At 37.8% G+C, this 22064-nt stretch overlaps 1 protein-coding gene across 2 annotated transcripts; it reads right to left on the bottom strand.

The window, feature by feature from the left end:
• Window positions 1-284: 284 nt before the first annotated feature.
• Window positions 285-18131, bottom strand: LOC127653110 (MHC class II transactivator-like). Of its 2 annotated transcripts, none has more exons than XM_052139636.1 (20): window positions 17764-18131; window positions 13811-13861; window positions 13582-13641; window positions 13418-13456; window positions 13099-13173; window positions 12939-12986; window positions 12436-12585; window positions 12249-12332; window positions 12102-12152; window positions 9955-10074; window positions 5275-5352; window positions 3510-5193; window positions 2927-3106; window positions 2711-2776; window positions 2511-2591; window positions 1620-1703; window positions 1385-1468; window positions 1169-1252; window positions 888-971; window positions 285-615 (listed from the first exon to the last, which is right to left on the bottom strand). In XM_052139636.1, exons 1-20 carry the CDS (start codon window positions 18095-18097, stop codon window positions 540-542), a joined length of 3513 nt encoding a protein of 1170 aa, XP_051995596.1. In that variant the 5' UTR covers window positions 18098-18131; the 3' UTR covers window positions 285-539. The 2 variants fall into 2 exon arrangements, with proteins under 2 accessions (XP_051995596.1, XP_051995597.1); XM_052139637.1 differs by lacking the exon at window positions 17764-18131 and adding an exon at window positions 14225-14349.
• Window positions 18132-22064: the final 3933 nt, after the last annotated feature.

Genomic DNA, 22064 nt, shown 5'->3' with positions numbered 1-22064 from the left:
TTGATAAGTCACTTGTTATTTTTATCCTTTTTTTTGGCAATAAAGATGACTTTATTAAGCTTTCGAACTCTACGAACTTCAGTAGAGTCTATAAACTGATTGGCCGTAAAATGAACCAATCACAAGACAATGCTCCCCCTGGCCACCCCGTAGACCCGCCCCTGCCCCCTTGACAACAGTTCTAGTTTGAGTAATTGACAATTACATCAGTTGTTTCAATCTGTCACAGGAAGGCAGATTCTTAAGAACTTTAATTAAAAAAAAGTTGTAAAAAATGAGTTTATTTTAGTTAGCTCAGAAAGTGCAAAGCAGCCATAATACACACATTTCAGTCACATCAACAGTGATGATTTCTGAAAGATATGAGAAAATGAAACAGCTTGAAGTGAATAAAAGAGTTTAGTGTCTTCATTGATGAATAATGATGATATATTGAATCTTATGGTGATCTACAGTATAGAGGTATACAGTATTTTTTGGTATGCAAAAAAAGCAATGCTTGTAACAGTGTCCAATATGTAGCAATTTGAAATAGTAAATCACAGAGATCTTATCCGTGGGTCTTGATGATGAAGGTGTTCAAAAACTCCATAAGGAATGAAGTCATTCCATAGCCTAATGTAGAATAAGGAAAACCAAGATTATTCGCATATCATGAATCAGTTGAATAATGTCAATGTGATGCATTGTCTCAGTGACTATATGTAATGAGATTAATCTCCACTTGATGGCATGGCAAACTTTATATTTTTTTTAAATGTTTTGCTATGTGTTGAGCTGTTAGTGAATGACATAACCAAATAAAAATGTCTGATCGCTATATTAAAAAACAAAAGTCCAACTAGTTAAAAACTAGTTACTGTATGTTAAAAAAAATAGTGACTCACTCTAAAGACTTCATTCCAGTGCATTTTTTCAGAGCAGCGCTGAGCTTTTTAGCTCCAATGTCTGTGAACTTGTTAAACTTAATGCTGAAAATAAACAAATAGCATTAGAAAAACAAAATGCATAATATAAAATATTTTATCGAATTTTTCCTTGTTACAATTTAAAATGAAAAGAATGACTGCAATAAAATGGGTAGTGAAAAAAATTCCTTATAAATATGTGGTGATATAAATATCTATTTAGTAGGCTTGAACATGATTTGATTAAAGCTCAGACTTACTCCAGGTCCTGTAAGAGTTTCATGTCTGGTAAAACTGTGGCCAGATGTTCAGCTCCAGTGTCATCAATCAGATTTCCATATAGACTACAAGAATTGATAGTGGCATTATTTTGACAAAACAATTAGTTGATTTCATTCCGGTTTTACATAGTTATTGTAAATTACGTAGTTATTGTCAATTTATAGTATATGTACTGTATAATTGAGAGATTGTACCTGAGACTCTGTAAAGAACGGACTGACACCAGAGCTTGAGACAGTTTCTCCACTCCAGCATCTCCAATGCAATTCTGAGACAAACTGGAAGGCAAAGAGTTGGACATCTTAATTACTACACAAAGCCATCACAATTTTTAAGGTTATAATTAGTATTACTGTGGGAGATGAAGTCTTCCAGAGATTAATGTGTAGGGTGGTGTGATGTTTAAGACAAAACAAATAAAACATTTACTTTAACAATCTCAGAGATGCCAAAAAGTGCAAAACGCCAGCTAACTTCTCAGCTCCAGAGTCTCCTACTTTGTTTTTCTCAAGGCTGAAAATCAAAATCAAAACAATAGTCAAGGTATGTATTATAGTTTGCACAAAAGAGAGCAGAAACCCACTATATAAGTATTTAAATAATATTCAGGGTTCAGTACAAGTTAAGCTCAATCAACAGCATTTGTGGCATAACGTTGATTACAACAAAACATAATTTTGACATGCCCCTCTTTTTCTTAAAAAAAAAAGCAAAAGTATGGGTTCCAGTGACTTACAATGGAAGCTGACATTAAAATATTCACTATTTCAAAAGTATAGCCACAAGACATGAAAATATGTGCGATAACATGATTTTAGTGTGATAAAATCACTTACTAACCTTTTCTGTGTGAAGATATAGCCATTTTTACAACTTTGTAGCCATGATGATGAAATGTCAACAACCCATATAACACAAGAATGACTGAAAAAATGGCAATTTAATCAACTTTACAGCTCAAACAATACATGAGTTTTAACAGAAAAAAACAATGGATGTGCTTTTTTTAAGTTATAAGCTTCACATTTCTGCATTTAAACACTCCAAAAAATAGCCCCATTCGCTTCCATTGTAAAAGCCTCACCGTCACCTCGATTTTTGCTTCTTTTAAAGAAATGGGGGGATGATTCAAAATTAATTATAAATGCTGTCGATTGAGCTTAACTTGTAATAAACCCAGAATATTCATTATTTTCTAATGTTAACATAGTCATGAAAATAAGTAATTCATGTTTGGAACAACAAGATAATTAGATTTAAATATATTCCTTTAACAGTCCCTTATAACTTATTCACATCTCTGAATGTTTGAGTACTCACTCCAGATGCTCAAGAGACTGCAGAGAAGGCAAAACCTCTATGAGTTTTGGAAAAAGTTCTGGACCATTCTGCACTCCAAGCCTGCAATACAAAGCAAAACCCCAACGATATTTAGAGAAATATCGCTGATGTCAAAAATAACACCAATGAATGCAAACAGTAACAGGATGTAAATATGCTGAAGAATGATATTTGCTTACTCAAATTCCAGTCTTTGTAGCTGCATGAGGGCTGGTACACCTTCATCCAGCACAGAAACAAATTCACTAAAACCACAATCATGTTTGTTATCAAAACATCATTAAAGGTCACAATTTGAATTTGAAGTTGTAAACACAACACAAATTCTTGGGCTCAGAAATGAATACTATTATTTTCACAGGCAGCCTCTCTTTAACACACATTTGATGTTGTACCTCATTGGTAACTTCTTCTCTCTGTGAATCTGGACTAGGAGAGGCAGGTTCTCTATGTGATACCCTTGTGTTGCCTTGAATGGGTTTAAGGTGAATTTCTCAATGGCACTTTTCAAATTCAGTTCATCGTCGCTTTGATGCAAGTCCACCCATAAGCCAATGGTGTCTGCTGTGTGTGCCCTATTTATAAAAAGATTCAATAAATACAAATAAAACCTATTGCTTCAGGAAAAGTTCAGTCAAAAAATTAAATTCAAAAGTAAATAGTGACTGAGGCTAACATTCTGCCTAACATCGTTTGTATTCATTGCAGGAAAGAAAATCATGTCAATCCAAACCAAATTAATTGAGATTTAAAGCAGAATGTTAGTTAGCCTCAGTCACCATTTACTATTGTTGCATCTATTTCCAATTATACAAAAAGTAAATGGTGACTAAGGCTAACATTCTACTAAACATCTCAAGTTATTGGGTTTGGAACCACACAGGGGCAAGTAAATTATGACATCATTTAAATTTTTGGGTGAACTATACCTTTAAAAATGCACGTAGACAATCGTAGATAATGAAAAAAAATTCTCACCAGAATGATTTGATACATTGGAGTCCCACAAGCTCTTTAAGTCCACTGATGAGAATGCAGGTATCTTGCAAGTTAATGGAGAAGGACCTCTTTAATGCTTTGGCATGTTGAAGAAGATGGCATATGACGTACACATCAGATGGGCAAAGCTGCACCCCACAGAACGACAGATTGTCAGGCAGGTTTTTCAACAGCAGTTTGGCAAATTTCTCACTATTGGTTTCATAAACACAATGAAACAGTTCGAGTAACCTGGCAGGAACCAATTCATTTGGCTTCAGGTTCTCCAGATGAGTTTCTACAGCCTTCATTTTGGCCTGTAGGTCCATGTTGCTCTCCAGAATGCTAATTCCATCAGTTGGCGTCTTCTGGAGGAGCAGGCCTGTGACAAACCTCTGCATCACATCCTGAGACTCTCCCTGACTCTTCCGTTTCTTCTGGTGGACCCCACTGTGGGTTATCAGCATTTTCTCATTCACCTGTTTAGATTGTACCAAGTGCACGGCACCTAGGAGGTTTTGAGTGAAAAGGTCTGCAAAGTGGATTTCCTGATGTGCCACTGTTTTGTAGGATGTAAGTATACCACTTTTAAGACCGTAGTCCACCAGCTCTGTAGAACTGACGAGGTTTGCGTGTGTATTGTGGTTCTTGAAACCTTCCCATGCCATTTTGCACATCTGTGTGATATTCTGCCTGTTTTTGTTATCTAATATGGTATTCTCCTGGTTAGCCAGCTGCAGATGTTTGGAGGTCACTCTTTGGTACAAGTCTGTGAGGGTTGAAGGCATTGCGTCACAGCAGCCGTCTTGATGCTCTAGTAGGTAGCATGTAATCCAGCAAAGTAGTGGGTTGGAGCATAGACTGTATATGTATCTTTGAGTCTTAATTTTTGTCAGTGCATTCTCTCGGACTGAAGTGTCCCTGAAATATTTTGATGTGTAAAGCTCTATGTCCTCCGGAGAAAAGCAACATAGCTCCAAAAGGCTGTCCATTTTTCGCAAAACCTGATTTAGAACATCTTTAGGTCTGGTGGCAATGAGAAGCTTGCAGCCCGAGATAATTTCCTTCTGGAACAGACCTGAGAACAGCTGTTTGATGGTGTATTTAGTGCCTGTGGGTGATTTAGCAGGGGACTGAAGAAGCCCCTCAAAGTCTTTAATGTCATCAAAGCTATCGAAAATAATGAGAACTTCATCAGGAGAGGAGAGGATGTGTTTGAACACAGCGTCAGAGTCCTTACAGGGTGGAGACATCGATAAATCAAACAGTAAACTTTTCAAGCTATAGCTCGATTGTGTAAGGTCTAAAATCTTACAGTTCAGCAAAAAAACAAACTGAAATTGAGGCAGGCTGTCGCTCGCCCAGTCCAAACATAACCTCTGGATGAATGTGGTTTTCCCCACTCCGGCTTTTCCAAGGAGAGCGACTGATTGTTTTGGTCTGGAAGCAGAGTTATGAAACAATTGACTTCTGTCCAATTTTCCTTGCTTTCGCTCTGAATCACTGAGCACGACCAGTTCTTTCTCCAGACACTTGTTTGCGTTCTTGCCTGATTTAATTAGGAGTTTCCTCTGGACCAGATGCACGTCTACATAGTGTGACTCCATTCTTAAACCCCCACGCATAACACAACAAGTATTTTTCATGTGGGTTTTGGCATGACACACGTAGTCCTTCACGCATTCTGCAATACAAATATTCGCCATGTTTTTAACAGTGGAATGACGCAATTTGGGGCTTACACAGTAAGTAATTGTCTTCTTACTTGGTGCTTCTGGACGGACTTTCCTTTCTGTTTTGGAAGGAGAGGATTCAGTGTTCTTTAGTGGCTGTCTATTTGAAACTAGAAACAGAAAGAGAAAATATTAGTGGGAAACTGATAAGCAGTCTTTCTCTGACCTTAGGTGCTATTTCAATAATACAGAATTTTAAGTACAAGCAGAGTACAAAACCACAGATTTTGAGTATATAGAGTAATTCTTTTTTATTGTTTAATTTATCCCATTTTCTCCCAGTTTGGAATGCCCAATTCCCACTATGGTTGGTTACTCACCTCAATCCGGGTGGCGAATGACAATACTCAGTTGCCTCCACTTCTGAGACCGTCAATCTGTATCTTATCATGCGGCTCGTTGTGCATGACACTGCAGAGAATCACAGCATGTGGAGGCTCATGCTACTCTCTGTGATCCATGCACAACTTACCATGCACCCATTGAGAGCGAGAACCCCTAATCAGGACCACTTGGAGTTTACCCCATGTGACTCTACCCTCCCTAGCAACCGAGCCAATTTGGTTGCTTAGGAGACCTGGCTAGAGTCACTCAGCACACCCTGGACTCACAACTCCAGGGGCAGTAGTCAGCATCAATATGCGCTAAGCTACCCAGGCCCCCTATAGAATAATACTTGATGTAAAATGTAACATTGTACCTGTTTACAAGGAACATAAACTTTACTCAATAAAATAAGCTAGAGTAAAGCATTCCAGATAGAATGTATACTTATATGAAAGGTTAAACATTCTCTCTACATAAGTGATATCTATATAAATTATGTTAATTGGTTAATTGTTATTAGTCCCTTTTGATATTACTGGATTCAGTCAAGAATCCCAAAGGAAAGATTTATTCGTATATTCCATGGTGTTGATATTTGAGTTGTTGGTGGTGATGATGATGATGATAGAGATCATAATAATTATGAAAACAACTTGTCACAGACATGCTATCACCATGTCAATAATGACCACCAAGACAATAATGAGTATTCTTGAGAAGTCTTTTTAGAATTAATGCAGCCTTTTACTCTCTCATGTCAGTTCCAAAGCCAGGCTTGTCATAATGTTTTTTTTTTTTTTAATTTTGTAAAATATTTAAATTAAAGCAAATTTTGCGTGTGTTTTATTTGCATTTATTTGCATTTGCTTTCAGGTGCACTAAATATGTTACTAAATTCACAAAATATAATTTTAATAAAAAAGTGTTTCACAAAAATGAAATGAATTATACTTTTTAAAAATATATTTAAACGAATGCTCATTCCCAGCGATATTTAAGCAGAAAATCTGGGATACTGGAGACATACCTGTCAACACTAACGTTTTTCCCGGGAGTCTCCCGTATTTCACACCCATCTCCCGCCCCTCTCCCATTTTGTTATTTCTCCTGTGAAACTCCCGTAATTTGTATGGCCCAAACCTCGATATATGAATTATCACATCAATATATTAATCCAATGTTGTCCAGTTGCCAGATCTTGTATGAAACGATGGGAGGAGATGACTAAGGTGGTGCTCCAGCAGAAATAAACAAACAAAATATACATGTAAATTTAACATTAGCTGGACGGAAGTATTTCATTTCATATCTCGAAGCCATATTGACAATACCCACACCTTTTGCAATGTGTGTCGCACTGATTTTAGTATCGGACACGGTGGGGAAAATTACGTTACTCAGCACATTAAATCAAAACGGCACAATTTGTATGTATTTAGCCTGCCTCTGCCATCCAGCACAAAGTTGCACTTTGCTGAACTTAAAGATTACACTTATATAAACCTATTAATTTAACATAAATATGCTATACTGCATTTCTGCAAGCAAGTGACATGAAAAAAACAATTGCTCCTGTTTATACAGTGCAAGTGCGTGACATTAGAGCTATCTAGTTTTGTGTCATCACATCGTGGCATGTCCTTGCAAAACAGCACATTTCACAAGAAAGGCAGAAATTGCAAAAAATTATTTGTGTGTCATGCTACCTGAACTACTCAGAGTGAAGAGAAGCTCTTAAAACATAATTCATCACCCTGCTAAACACCTGTTACATCCCTCATCTCCATCATCTGACGTGATGACAAAACATTGAAAAATAAAATCTTTCCAAATAACAATTTCAAAATTACAAAAATCAGTAGACAAGAAACTCCACAAAGCACAAGTTGTGAATGTTAAATGTGACCTAAAACCTTTTAAAGGCTTCATACGTCACATGCAATTTATATCTCAGCCTTGTTTTCATTCCCATCAAAAATCAAATATACTGCTACTGTGAATAAAGTCTACGATGAATACAGGCATCAGAACATTATGCTTTCAACTGCTGGAGTGCATGTGGCAAATTAGAATAGAATATAGCATTAATACATTATTTTGTCTGATTTTTCTGATTCACAATGTCTGGCCTTAATCACAGTAGGACAAATGGAACCATCCTGCAAAGTCTGGTGTCTCTACGACTGACATTTTTTGCTGCCCAGACACTTTCATTATGATTTAATAATAATAAGAATAAAAGATATAGCTGCAAGCAGCAATTAACAGGGTTCAAGCATTTAAGGTCCATTAAGTTCACATGCAACAGATATTAAGAATTAATTAGATAGCCTGAAAGCAAATAAAACAATGTTAAAGTCCTTTAATTTTGAGAAACATCATGTGATATATCACACAGATATGGTATTTTTACATTCCTGACTGTTATAGTGCCAACAAGAGGCATAGGTATTCAATTTTTCATGTGTCCTCAGAACGACCCCATACATAAGTGTATAAAATTTTGTGAAAATATCTAATTCCGTTCAAGAGTTATACATTTTTAAGAAAAATTTGATACACCTACTGCTTTTGTTTGGGTGTAACATTGTGACGTTGAATCGAAAGTGGTTTGCACTGGTTTGCAAACTAGGACTAGTTCAAATAGATGCTAAAAGATGATTTTGTTGATGGCGGCCATGTTTTTCAAGGTTGTCTATCCTCATAGACCTTGATGGCATTTTAGATAGACACTGCGTGCAAAATTTCAAGTCAATCGGCACAACCGTTCCATAGTTAGATCCATTTGAGTTTTTTCAAGATTTTTTTAAATATTAATAATGCCACCAAGAGGTGCAGAAGCACAATTGTTTTTGTGTGTCCTTAGAATGACTCCATGCATATGTGTACCAAATTTGGTGACAATATATGATTCTGTTCAAGAGTTATAACATTTGAGTAAAAGTAGCCACGGCCATTACGACAGTTTTGGCGTACCTTTGCAATGATGAATCGAAAGTTAAACTTTTCTTGATAATTATTAATATTGAGACTTCATCAAATCTTTCTGCACTGGTTTGGTTCTGATCTGGCATATCACCTAGGACTAGTTTGTTTTTCATTTTTACAAAAAATAAAATATATAAAAAATAGCGGGAAAAGGAAAGGGGGAGCAAAAATGTTACGGTAAACCAAAAGATTCGCCAAGACCCAAGAAATCACAGGAAAAATTATTTTATTTCTAGGTTTTACTATTCAAGAGTTATGGACCAAAATGTGTGATTTGTTTTGTTTAATTCACTATAGTGTCATCTATTGTATGATCAGGCTGATTCCTGGTCTGCACAATCAGTTTTAGGGCAGAATAATAATAATTATTATAGCTGCAAGCAGCAATTAACAGGGTACACACTTTTAAGGTCCTTTAAGTGCATATGTAACAGATAATAAGTATTAATTGAACAGTCTGTTAGCATCTAAAACAACGATAAAGTGTCTTAATTTTCAGAAACACCAGGTTAGGAAGCACAGCTATATGGTATTTTTTACACTCCTGACTGTTATAGCAACACCATGGGGCATAAGCACACAATTTTTTTTCATGTGTCCATAGATTGACTATCCCCAAATTTGGTAATTTATTTAGGGGGTCATTATGAGGACACACACAAAAACATTGCCTCTGCCTCTTGGTGGCGATCTACCTCTTTAATTTAATTTAATACCCGTTTAAGTTTTTGTTTAAAGTATCTGCCAAGAAAATGATATAAGTACATGACTGCATTACTGTATGTCTAGCTGGGAAACAAGTGACGAGTGAAGAGAAGGGCCATAATGTAGGCTGTATACTTAATTCCATCTGAATAAAGTTTTCAGTAAGTATTGAGAAAAGTAGATCCCTGTGAGATTTAGGTGAGATTATTTCTCATGCAGTAAAACAATTTTGGGATTATTTAGTATACAGAGAACAAACAAAGTGCTGGATGAAGTGGATATTTATCCACAATCAGTTTAAACAAAAGGCACATTTTTGAGAGGTAACTTTGAGAAACTTCAACTAGTCCTCCTGTGTCATGTTAACAGGTTTTTTTTTAGAAATACTTTGTAGCAAATATTTAGATAAATGTTAGTACACATACTGGAGAAAATATAAAGACACTTTTTTCAGTCACCAGGATTGAACACTTTGGTGTTGTTTAGAAAAAAAAAAAATTATAGCATTATATAATTTTAGAGCAGGTAGCCCAGCCACTTATTTTAGCATTACACCCCTTGCCGTGAAAATTTGGCAATACTACTTCGACACATGTGATGCAACCCCTGACTTTAATACACATACAGTATAAATAACACTTGAATGAAACCTTACAAAGACATATTTTGTTGATCTCAAATACTGTGCTCACCTTCTGTTGGAGAGAGAGTTTCTACAGGTAACGATGGCAAACTCTTGCTCACACTGTCTGATATTGAGCCAATTGGGAGGACTGACATTGTGAGTTCTGGTGGGGCAACTGTGCCACTAGCTGTAAGAGGAAGGATTCATGTTCAGTTTACATGATTCATAATTTACAGGTACTTCAGAAAAATTACTTATCTAAAGGAGCATAATCATTGTTAAATGAGTGATTCTCCCAAAAATGAAAATGATCTTGTCGTTTACTCACACTCACACCATCCCAAATGCGTATTAATTTCTTTCTTCTGCAGAACACAAAGATTTTTAGAAGAATATCTCAGCTCTGTAGGTCTATACAATGCAAGTGATCAAAACTTTGAAGCTCCAAAAAGCACATAAATGTAGCATACTGTAAATCAGCCGTGGGCCGTGTATTTTAAGTCTAGGCCTACAGTGCGATTCGTAACATTAAGAAAACACAGTTTTACAATGAATGAGATGCTATGCCTATCATACATTATGTGGCAGTCAACTAATAAGAGCAACTGACATTTTAAAAACACATAGTACCAAAATTGGAAGCTTTGTCCTGCGTCCCGCAAGTCATAAGCAGCGTCCCGCAAGTCAGAAGCAGTGTCCCGCATTTCAATTTTGTCTGTATTATTTTTTATTATTATAATTTCTTCGGCATCATTTTATTTCATCGTCCTTTAAATTACAAAATCACTATAAAAAGAAAACACTGAATATGCGCAGCGCAGCAGTTTTTCTTGCCAGAGAGAACACTGGAGAGAGAAAAAAAAAACCTCCAACAGATAAATGGATCTATCCGGAGCTCCCGAGACGAAAAAGTGTCTTTGTTCGTATAATAAAGAATGGGAGAAAATATATACATGGTTAAAACCAGTTACAGGTGACCCTAAAAAAGAAGAGTGCAGGGTATGCCACCGAAGTTTCACGGACAGATCTGCTGAAGCATTTCAGTGCCCAGCTCATGGTTATGGACATGACAGCTCTGGTATCTTTGGCTTTGAGCATCCCTGTCACCAACGCGTTCGTGGAGAGGGTGCTTTCTCTGATGACCGCTGCGTGGACAGAGACAAGGAACTGAGCATCTGTGGACCTCATCAAAAGTGAACTCCTAGTGAAAGTGAACTACAGCTACACCTGCCAGGAGTTCTACAGTCATAATGAATGAGAAGGCCCTACTCGAAACTGCCAGATCAGACAAAATTCAGCACCGTAATTAACATTTAACATCACTGCAAAAATACATCTAATATAAAATCAATATTTATTCACCTAGTACAATAATAGTAAGTTATCTCTCCTCGTGTCCTGCAAAATCAGGTCTGCTGACCTGCAACAGAGCAATAGCCAGGTGATCACCCTAATACACGCACGAAAGCCAGAACTTGAAATGACACTTAATGCTCAAGTAAACCTAATTTTAACTGCAGCATGTCTGTTTTGTAAAATGAACATCAAAAGTAATAATTTTTCATATGAATCTACCAAGGAGGTCTATAATACCTGGAAAATTCTAATATATTTGCATTTTAAATGTTGCTTGCAATACATTTTGTTTCGTCAGGGTACACGGTTATTCTGTGTTCCATTCAAGTTGGATGTGGGATATTCCTACTTGAGATCTCTGCATTCCATTCACTGATATTTGGAAGATGACGTTTAAGGAAACAAAACTGCAATGCTCACATTCGCTTAGCAGGGGTTTGACTCGCATTAGATGTCTCCTATCAACCCAACTGATAAACAATGCTGCAACACTAGCATTTGTGCTACAGGTGAATGATTATCAAAAGAGATTATGTTTTATACACCTGCTTCTGCAGGCGTTTGTTAAACAAGCTTTAATATCATATAATGTTGAAACTAACTCATTTATTGATATTACTTAATAAAGGGAACGTTTATCACTTACTTTGTATATCTCCCTGAGTGTCGACATGTTTGTGTGACATCATGCCCCTGTATCTGCGTGAAATCTGAGAATTTCTGCATGAGTCTAAAAGTTGTAATTCCATAAACATCTGAGATGGCATGAGGGTGAGTAAATGATAAGACAGTTGTCATTTTGGGGTGAACAATTCCTTTAATGAGAAACCACCCTGTGTAATGAGCCGTTTAACTTACTAGGTGAAAGAGGAAGTATTTGAGCGCTTGGACTCACAGATTGGGGTGACACTGCAGAGACAGATGTGAATGTGGAATTAGAGATACAATGGACAACACATTAAAAGAACATAGAGTTGTTTGAAAATGCTATCACAGTTGACTCACCAAGCACATATGTGGGCCCTGTGGGAACCACAGTGCTTATTAAAGGTGGCGTAAGAGGACAGATGATCTGGAATGCTGGACCACCTGAGAGATCCAAAGACACAAAGTGTTTGGGCAAAGTTGAGGCTTAGTTACTAAATAAATACAGTGTAAATCATTTACGTTCATCAAAATAGCTATAACTTACCACTAGTGGGCAGAAGAGGGGGACTGTTGAAGGCACTGATGCTAGTGAAAGGGACATGTAATAAAGGCGGAAATGTGTTTGAGCTTAAGCGGAAATTACCCTCAGACATAATGGTGGGCTTCCTTTCATTCAAGGGACTTTCTGCACACACTGTTTCAACAAAAGACACATTGGATATTTAGGCTCTGTGCTTGCAACTTTCAGTTTTACTTGTGGTTTCATAGGCCTGAGAGCTACTTATATTATATTCATCTGTTTAAGTGGTTCCTTTTCTTAATGAATAGACAGTTTGAAGACCATTTTTACAAATGGAGGAACTTATACAGTATATATATATATATATATATATACATACATACATACATACATACATATATATAATGAATGCTACATCTTTAAAATGACAGATTGGAATTAAGACAATCTCACAAAAGCACTTGTTTAGTCAACTAGTTATAATAATGGTGTAAATGTTTCATGCTAAATTTTAATGTTTCAAATACCTTTCTTGTTACGTTTATGGTGCGAAGGTTTGTTCAAAGTTGTTTCACCTACCAAAAGAAAACATAGTGTAAAGCTTCTCATAACTCCTGACATAAAATGTACTGAATTAAGTACAGGTCTTTAGTAGGAGAACATTTAATAAATAGATAATAACATTACCTTTGCGTTTTGAAATTTGCCTTTTTTCTGTAAAAGTAGCTGGTTTCAGTGTGCAGGTTGTGTCTGTGTCGCCAGCTGTTTGTACAGAGCATGTGAGAGATCTCATCCAAAAATAGACCATTACTGAATATAATTTACATTATTTTTGTGATGCCAGTTTATTATCAAATTCTTATTTTATCCTCTTCCTCCACAACAATATTAATGACAAGTTTAGATCAAGATGTGATCCTATTAAAGCTACAAATGACATTCAGGAATTCATGAATCAAAATATTTCTATTTGTGTCCTTTGAATAAATGATCTAGTCAGACCTACCTGGAATATTGAGATAATCTTTTTCAAGGAAATCGGGATCTACCAAGATGCAGAAGAAAGGAAATTAGCAAAAACTAACATTCCTCCAAGACATACTGTATACATTTTATTGTTATGCAGGCTAATTAACTAGCCTACAAAATAGGACAATGAGTAAGACCGACCCAATAAGTCTTCGATTGCTCCACTCAGAATGGAATCAAGGTATTCCAAGATAACATTGTCTGTGGAAATATTAATAATAAATACATAAATCTCACAGGCATAGAGTTACCACAAAAAATACCAAATATAAGCTATTAAAAATGTGTCAGTTGTTATGTAAGTTATTATACATGTTTGCTACATTTGCCACATGTGTCATAAAACAGGTCGCGAGCATCCACCACTCACCAGGCAAGAGTTCAAACGCTGGATCTGAGACAATATCTTGCGCTTCAGCATCTGTTGTAACATATTGACACATCATTCTGCATTACTTTTTATTCAAGAGTGGCAAATGTACAGTTACACCAGAGAGGAAAGTCATAGTAAAATGTCAAAGCGTGAATGCGCGAGATGTTGTTGCAGCTTAGTGGTTAGTGCGGCCAGAACGCGCGCATTTCCTCAGTGGAGAAATACATTCGAGTACAAAAGACAATTATTGCTATAGAAAAATGTGTCTATTTAAATTATCATTTTATTTAGCATATTTTTATATCACTTCCTTTCTTTACCTTCAAACAAAGAAAATAAATTCGGTGGCATGACACAAAACATATTCTAATTATTTAACATAAAATAAAATATGTTATTAGTTTAGCATACCTGTTTCACAGAGATGATCCATCTTTATTCGAGAGATATTATTCCTCATGTTCAATTTATTAAGCAAAAAGCTTATAATAAACGCGTAAAGTGTCCTCACATAACACCGATCCGATGCTGTTGTTTGGCAAACACCAAAACTATCAACACATTCACCGCGTGCTTTTACTTTCGGTATGATATGGGAGTTGGTTTGGCCGGTACAACCCAAACACGACCTGCGTATTTCTCAAATGTATCCTCTTAAATAAATAAGTAAATAAATAAAATATTTCCGATCAAAGTGTTGAAAAACTTGCATTTTATATAGATAGAAATGCAGATTATGATGATGATGGTGATGGTAATGATGTTTATACATCACTGTCGATAAAAACAGACACAGTGTCTGCATTTGCGGTTTTGTTTCAGTCATAACAAGACACAAGTCAATAACAAATACGAAAGTAGGCTACATCTTTTTTCTTCTTCATTTTTGGCTTTGTCCGCTCTACTAGTCTTTTTATCTTTGTCTTAATGCAGATGGTTGACACGTATGTAAGTGAAGCTAATGATAATCTATGCCCAGCACTGTTTTCTCTGAGCTTGGCACTCTTAAAGGGAAATGTACCGGCCTGGAATGGGAGGTATTTTCCATGGCCAGACTTAACCAAACTTTTTTCACACTCTGGTCATATATAATAAACCTGTTTATGCCTTCATATTTTGAACGGTTTAAAATGTTTTTAAGAACCCACAAAGATTAGTTATTGAAGGTTTTGAAGTGTTGATATGAAAACAAATAATCCTCACATCCTTAATTCCTCCTCATCTTCTTTTTCATGCCATCATTTCAAAAGTGAAAAACAAGTATGTGCAGGGAACAAACAAAGACTGGGGTGCCGGTTGCTTTGTTTGCTTTTGTTTTATGTGAGCACTCTCCCTAACATTAACAATCTTACAAACAGGATTGGTTTGTTGTTTAAATTAAATTAACATGAATCCTGATTTACAGTGTTTCACTGTCTTCAAACTTCAACACACATATCATCCATGTTCTCTTTCTTTTTAATCAGTGATCTGATTCAAGAAAAAATAAACATCAAACATATCTTATGAGTCTATGCCACACAGACAGCTTGCTTAGGAAGCTATAAGGCCCCTAGAAACTGGTATCTTATTTAACGTGTTTATTTAAGGTGCTTCGAAGGCACCCTGTCAGAAAGTATCAGACTGTCTAGTGTCTTATCTCATCAGTCCTGTCTTGAAGGGAAATTCCATTTTATATTTGAGTAATACTAAGCATGCCATAATAAATTGGTCAGCGTTTATGAGGCTATTCAAAACTTTCACTGTCGAAATAGCCTGCTGTAGTTTATAGACTTACAACAATATTGCATCCAAAAATTAAAATTCTCTCAATATTTACTCACACTCATGCCATCCCAGAAGTGTATGACTTTTTTTTTCTTCAGCAGAACACAAATGAAGATATTTAGAAGCATCTAAAAGAAGAAAATCTCAGCTCTTACAATGAAATTTAATGATTATCAGACCTTTGTAGCACCAAAAATCACATAAATGAAACATAAAAGTAACCCATGACTCTTGTAAAATTAATAAGTGATATAAATGTGGGTGAGAAATAGCAAAAAAAGTCCCATTTTTACACTAAATTCACTTTCAATTTCAGATGTGAAAGCGCGACTAAAGAGGCATCAGATGTGACTTTCAGATGTGAAAGTGAAAGTGGAGATTTAGTGGAGAAAAAAAAGTACTTAAATTTTGATCTGTTTCTCACCCACATCTATCATATTGCTTCTGAAGACATTGATTGAACCAGTGGAGGCATATGGATTACTTTCATGTTTCCGTTATGTGATTTTTGGAGCTACACAGGTCTGATCACCATTCACTTGCATTGTGAGGACCTACAGAGCTGAAACATTTTTCTACAAATCTTCATTTGTGTTCTAGAAAAAGAAAGTCATGAACATCTGGGATAGATTTTTGGGTGAAATATCCTTTTAATGCTAAAGTGTGTCCTTTTTCGGTGTTAAAATAATTTCTCCTATACCAGAGACAACTACAAATAAGCAATTCATATGTAAATTGTTTTGAAAACTGTAAACACTGTGTCTCTGTGGCACTGTAGATATTCTTCTGTTTATTTTGAACAGCCTATCCAGCCCCACACAACAACACTGACTCAACCAATGCCGTGAGTTTGGGGCGGAACTATCTGTTTGTTTGCTCAACAGCCGACTGGGGGCATATTTGGAAAGCTATTTGAAAACAATGTTTATTATTGCAGTTCCACTCGGTGGTGCGGAAGTTACACACTTCAGCTTTAAACTACTATGACAGCAGGAAGCTGTAAAGGCACAAATAACTCTAACAAATTAATTCCTTGTTGTTTTATATGCATGTTTATTCATTATCTTTTTGTATTCCTACATGAAATAACATTCTCTCTTAAAGTAATGTTCCAGGCTCAATAAAAGTGAAGTTATATCGACAGTATTTGAGGCATAATGTTGATTACCATAAAAATGTACTTGGACTTATCTGGGCTACAGTGAGGCACTTATAATGGAAGTGTGGTAAACATTAAAATAAATTGTTTAAAAAGTATAGCCACAAGATGTAAACAATAATGTATGTTAACATTTTAGTGTGAGAAAATCGCTTACTAACCTTTTAAAGTTATATCCAGTTTTACAGCTTTGTTTGCTATGACGACGTTACACAGCTAATCCTGTCAATCCGCAAAAACATTAATTTAAACAACTTTGCAGCTCAAATAATACCAGAGATTTAACAGAAGAATTAATGTAAGTGCTTTTATAAAATTAAAACCTTCAGGGTCTTTAAACCCTCCAAAAATTGGCCCCATTCACTTCCACTGTAAATGCTTCACTGTAACCTCAAATTTAGCATTTTGTAAAGAAAAGGACAGATGAGTCAAAATTATTTGTAGCATGTCAACATTATGCTACAAATGCAGTCAGTTCATCTTAATGTGTATTGAACCCAGAATATTCCTTTAAGGAGAACAGTCAATCTCTGTGCATAAGCTTCGTTGAATTATCCAACATATTGGGAGATTATAGAGTGTTGTAAAATGTTTTGCTTCAACAACTGAAACTATTTTCATGTCTCAAACTTTGATATATATCCATATTTATTGGCTACAAATGAAAGTATACTAGAAATCTAAATGTGTTATCCTGATGGTTGAGTTCCTCCTCAAGTTCTTATTAACAATGTCAATGAAATGTATTTTATACAAACAACAGTTTGCCATCCCTGTCAGCTATCATTTATAGATTGGCTCATCCTACTTCAAGAAATTTCCTACTGCAAGAAATTATGGTGAGTTGAAATTATGGCTAGATTTATTGCAAGTCTAAAATAATCTGAAATAACTTTAAGGCATAAAAACAACATAACATTAGGGGAAACCATACTGAGGAAAACATTCTTGTCGCAGAATGTAATATAATCGACATTAGCAGGCACAGAAAGTGAAAATAAAGCATTTAAAGATATTAACTCACCAATAACATCTGTAAATTGATCCAAATCCTCCTCTTTGCTGAAAGCCGAATCCAGTATGCCTTGACTGATGTCCCACTTTTGCCAAATAGGTAAAGAGAGTTTCCTGGCCAGATCCTCTTCATCGTTAAAAAGCATTTCACACAGACTCTGCTTTCCAGCTTCACCATGCTTAAAGAGTGACAGGTAGTATTGTGTGGAGAAGACTTTTGCTTCATGCAGCTCTTTGAGGAATTCATGCACAAGGCTCGGGCCGACCTGTAACGCTTTTCTCACCTGGAACAGCACATCCTCAAAAGGCACCATGACTGGACAACAGCTTTGAGATGTGCTCATGTCAACATTCAGCACAACCTGAAGCCTTTATTTCCTCTTTGCCATGCTAATGCCAGCTAAAACCAAATATCTGTGCTGTTGTTCCTGGTTAAGAAAGCACAAGTAAAACCTCACCAGATTCCATTCATCAGCTTTGCACTCTGACTAAATAAAATATCTTTAAGGACATCAGTTTTAACCAGGTCAGGTGAGGACAAAGTTTCGCATGTACTTTTTTCACAATATATTAAAGTGGCTAAAGTGTTGTGCATGGACAAATTATGGCCACATCTCCATCTCACTTCTCTTTTGTTACTAGGAATTTATATGGAAGGGAAGCAAGTCTATACATTAATAAACAAATTCTAATCACTATCCATCTGTTACAATACCCTAAATGAAATCCTTAATAAGCCTATAACATGTTCTCTTCCTATAAAATTAGATACTTTTTTTTATTTTTTTACTTGCATTTTGTACAAAACACACTTCAAATGAATAACTGATCATTCAAGTTGTGTAATAGGTAAATGTGATACGTTTGTACGTTCAGACACAGGAGCAGTAGGGAAACAAGGAGGCGGCAGATTGTACCACCTTTTGTGAGCCACTGGCACCCACCTTTACATGGTGCCCCTATGCATTGCATACCTTGCATATATGGTTTTTGTGTCTATGGCTAATTTACAGCACCAGCCACTCTGTCTCACCTCGTTTTTGGTCTTAGGTGTTGGGCAGGCCGCGATCCCTGCGGTTTTGTTAATTTGCGGACGCATCTGCCCATGGCCCAAGTTGAACCCCAGTTACCGAACTTCCACTCACCCGATTGCGCACTTATTCGGGTTGGCCGGGAGCCCGCCCATCGCAGTGACCTTAGGGCGGCTCACAGATGTTGAATGTGCCGACACCAATCATTACAGTAAATCATATCATCTAGATAAGTGGCAGCATATGCTATATGTGGCCTGAGAATTTTGTCCATGAGATGCTGGAACGTGGTGACGAGGCCCTGAACAAACCGAACAGAAGGGTCATGAATTGGTGTAAACCGAACAGTGTGGAAAAAGAATGGAGTTTAGAGGATATGCCAATAACCCTTTGTTAAATCCAGTGTCGAATAAAATTGAGCCGCGCCCAAACGATCGAGCAATTCATCAATCTGGGGCATTGGGTACGTGTCAAATTTAGACACCATGTTCACCAGTGATACAGAACGTCTCGGGTTACTTAACTGTAACCCCTGTTCCCTGAAAAAGCGGAATGAGATGCTGCGCTGATTTAGCAGCCGATTTTGGAAAGCTTCGCCCCCGAAAGCGAACCTCAGGAACTTCCTGTGTTGTGGCAGAATTTCTAAATGAAAGTATGCATCCATGTGATCGATCGTGACCAACCAATCGTGATGTTGGATTTGAGACACGACCGTGTTGACGGTTAGTATCATGAACTTGAATGCCTTGACTGAGCGATTCAAGCCTCAAAGTTCTAAAATCGGACACAAGTCAAGTCAATTTTATTTGTATAGCGCCTTTCACAACACATATTGTTTCAAAGCAGCTTTACAGAAGATCAGCATTAACAGACGATAAAACTGTAATGTCTATAAAGTCGATGAATCATCATTGTGTAATTAGATAAAATACGATTCTTAATCATGTTTAAAACTAATTAAATAATAGTTGTATTAATAACTCCAGTGAGCAAGCTGTAGGCTACTGTGACAAGGAACACAAAACTCCATAAGATGTAGATTAATGGAGAAAAATAACCTTGGGAGAACCCCCTATCCTTCTTGGGAACCAGGAAGTATCTGCTGTAGTAACCTGACTCTCTCTCTGGAAGGGGTACATGTTCTATGGCCCCTTTGACCAGGAGATTTTGCAGATCTTTCCACAGTAGACCTGCTTGTTCCGGTTTCACGGTAATGGGAACCATGCCATTGAAATGTGGAGGACGGCGAATTAATTTAATTCTGTAGCCTTTTCCTACTGTTCTAAGGACCCACATAGAAACACCCGGCAGTGGCTTCCATGCTGCCAGGTTCACTGAGATGGGTATACATTTTGACACTTCCTGTTGAGGGGATGTCGAGTGTTCCGTGTCATGGACTACGGCAGGAAGCAACGGAACACCCAACATTTTGCTGGAAACCGCTAACTCCCAAAACACCAGAGGCAGCGGGAATAGAGAGGTTTCGTGGGGGTATTGGGAAGATGCAGGTGAATGTCTCACGTGACCTGTCCCAAGGGGGGCTACCCTCACAAGGCTGGGCGCAAGACCGACAGGACTTTCTCTTCCTGGAGATAACGGACCTGAGTCTTGCTTTGGGGGCTTCTGAGGGCAACGAGCCGGTCCCCAGTTTCTACGAGGGGGAGCGCGATATGCCATGCTCTGTTTTTGAGCCTCCCTTCTAGAAGGACCGGGGTGGGGCTGGGTGGTCGGCGGCCCCTCCCTCTAAGGCGAGGAAGGAATTGCCCGAAGGCTTCCTCATGACTTTTTGACTCCTGAAACCTGGTGATGACCGTGTTCATAGAGTCACGAACAAGCCAGAAGGTGAAATCGGGGCATCAAAAGGAAGGACTTTGTCCTTGTATCTGATGCACGAAAGGTTCAGCCATAAGTGCCTCTCTGTGCTGAACAAAGCAGCCATAGACCGGCCAATGGCACGAACCATATGTTTGGTCGCCCGGAGAGACAGATCCATGGCTCAACGAAGCTCTGAAAACGCCTCCTCATTGACTGTACTGCCCGCAAACAGGTCCTTCAACAGGTCAGCCTGGTATGCCTGCAACACTGCCATAGTGTGCAGGCCTGACCTGCTGCCTGATAAGCTTTCCCCACAAGCGTAGAGGTGGTCCTGCACGGCTTTGTGGGGAGAGTGGGTCTCTTTAGAGATGATGCTGAACCAGACTAGAGATAACCCGCAAGTTTCTCTTCTACATGCGGCATCATGGAATACCCCTGTGCCTCAGCACCCACGATAGTCGAATATGTCCACGTCGAAGGCACGAAGACACAGGAAGTATAAGGTTTCCTCCATGAATGAGAAAGCTCGTCATGGAGGTCATCAAAGAAAGTAAGGGACTGATGTAGCATTCCCTTCCCTTGGCCACCAGACAGAAATCTGTCTTCCAGCTTGGAGCATTTGGGGGTCTCTTTTTCTTGTGGCCAGTCTAGCTGTAGTCTGGCCACCGCCCGAGTAATCACCTCAAGCAATTCCACAGCCGCTTTATTATCGTGCGAGGAACACTCAGAGGTCCCCCTCATGAACCGAAGAGGCGCCGGAGCGCGGTTCAAGATCACGAGAAGGACCGGCTGGATCTGGGGAAAGAGCGAGCGATAGGCAAGGACCCGTCTCTCGCTCCTCGGCCAGATCCATACCCCAGAGAACCCCACGATGGAAGAGTGGGCGCTGACTCTCGGAAGTAAGCGAGACGAGTGCAAAGCATTTTGAATGAAAGCATATCACAATGCTCGCACCCGCCCCAACGCAAGAGCAGCATGCTCTTCCCACAAACACACAAAACAAAACAGGTTTGTTGCTTTGTTTATCAGTCATTTTTTCTTTTCTTTTTTTTGAAAGAGAAAGGTTTCTGCGCACTGCCTAACAAATTTGAACTCCTAACAGAGGAAAATAGAATGTATTTGACAGGGTTGAGAAGCACAACACACACAGAATGGTCTGAAGACAAAAGACCTGACGATGCACCTGTATCATCCTGATGAAGTCACCGGCGGAGGCTATAAATTCTAGTCAATTTCATTGACGTGTTGCTCACATATTCACAGCTGGTCACTCCTAAAGATGTTCCCTAAAGCGCTAAATCAGCGCAGCATCCAAGTGTAGCTTTTTCAGGGAACCACTGGGCTTTCTCAATCGCTGTGTGACAACTATTACGCCCATCTTGGGCATTGCCTCTAATTCTTCCTGAATTATCTTTTTTTTTGTGTTCAGGAAGGCGATAGGGGCGGCAACAAACCCTTGGGGTGG

The sequence above is a fragment of the Xyrauchen texanus genome, chromosome 12, assembly GCF_025860055.1.
Source record: "Xyrauchen texanus isolate HMW12.3.18 chromosome 12, RBS_HiC_50CHRs, whole genome shotgun sequence".
Lineage (NCBI taxonomy): Eukaryota > Metazoa > Chordata > Actinopteri > Cypriniformes > Catostomidae > Xyrauchen > Xyrauchen texanus.
The sequence above is the reverse complement of the archived record's forward strand: the minus strand, read 5'-3'. Positions and strand labels throughout refer to the sequence as shown.

Coding starts and splice junctions, on each gene's coding strand:
- LOC127653110 (XM_052139636.1), bottom strand. CDS start 18,097: ATGAGCACATCTCAAAGCTGTTGTCCAGTCATGGTGCCTTTTGAGGAT. Junction 12,987..13,098: donor GCAAATTTCAAAACGCAAAG/GTAATGTTATTA, acceptor TTCTTTTGGTAG/GTGAAACAACTTTGAACAAA. Junction 10,075..12,101: donor AATACTTCCTCTTTCACCTA/GTAAGTTAAACG, acceptor TTCCTCTTACAG/CTAGTGGCACAGTTGCCCCA.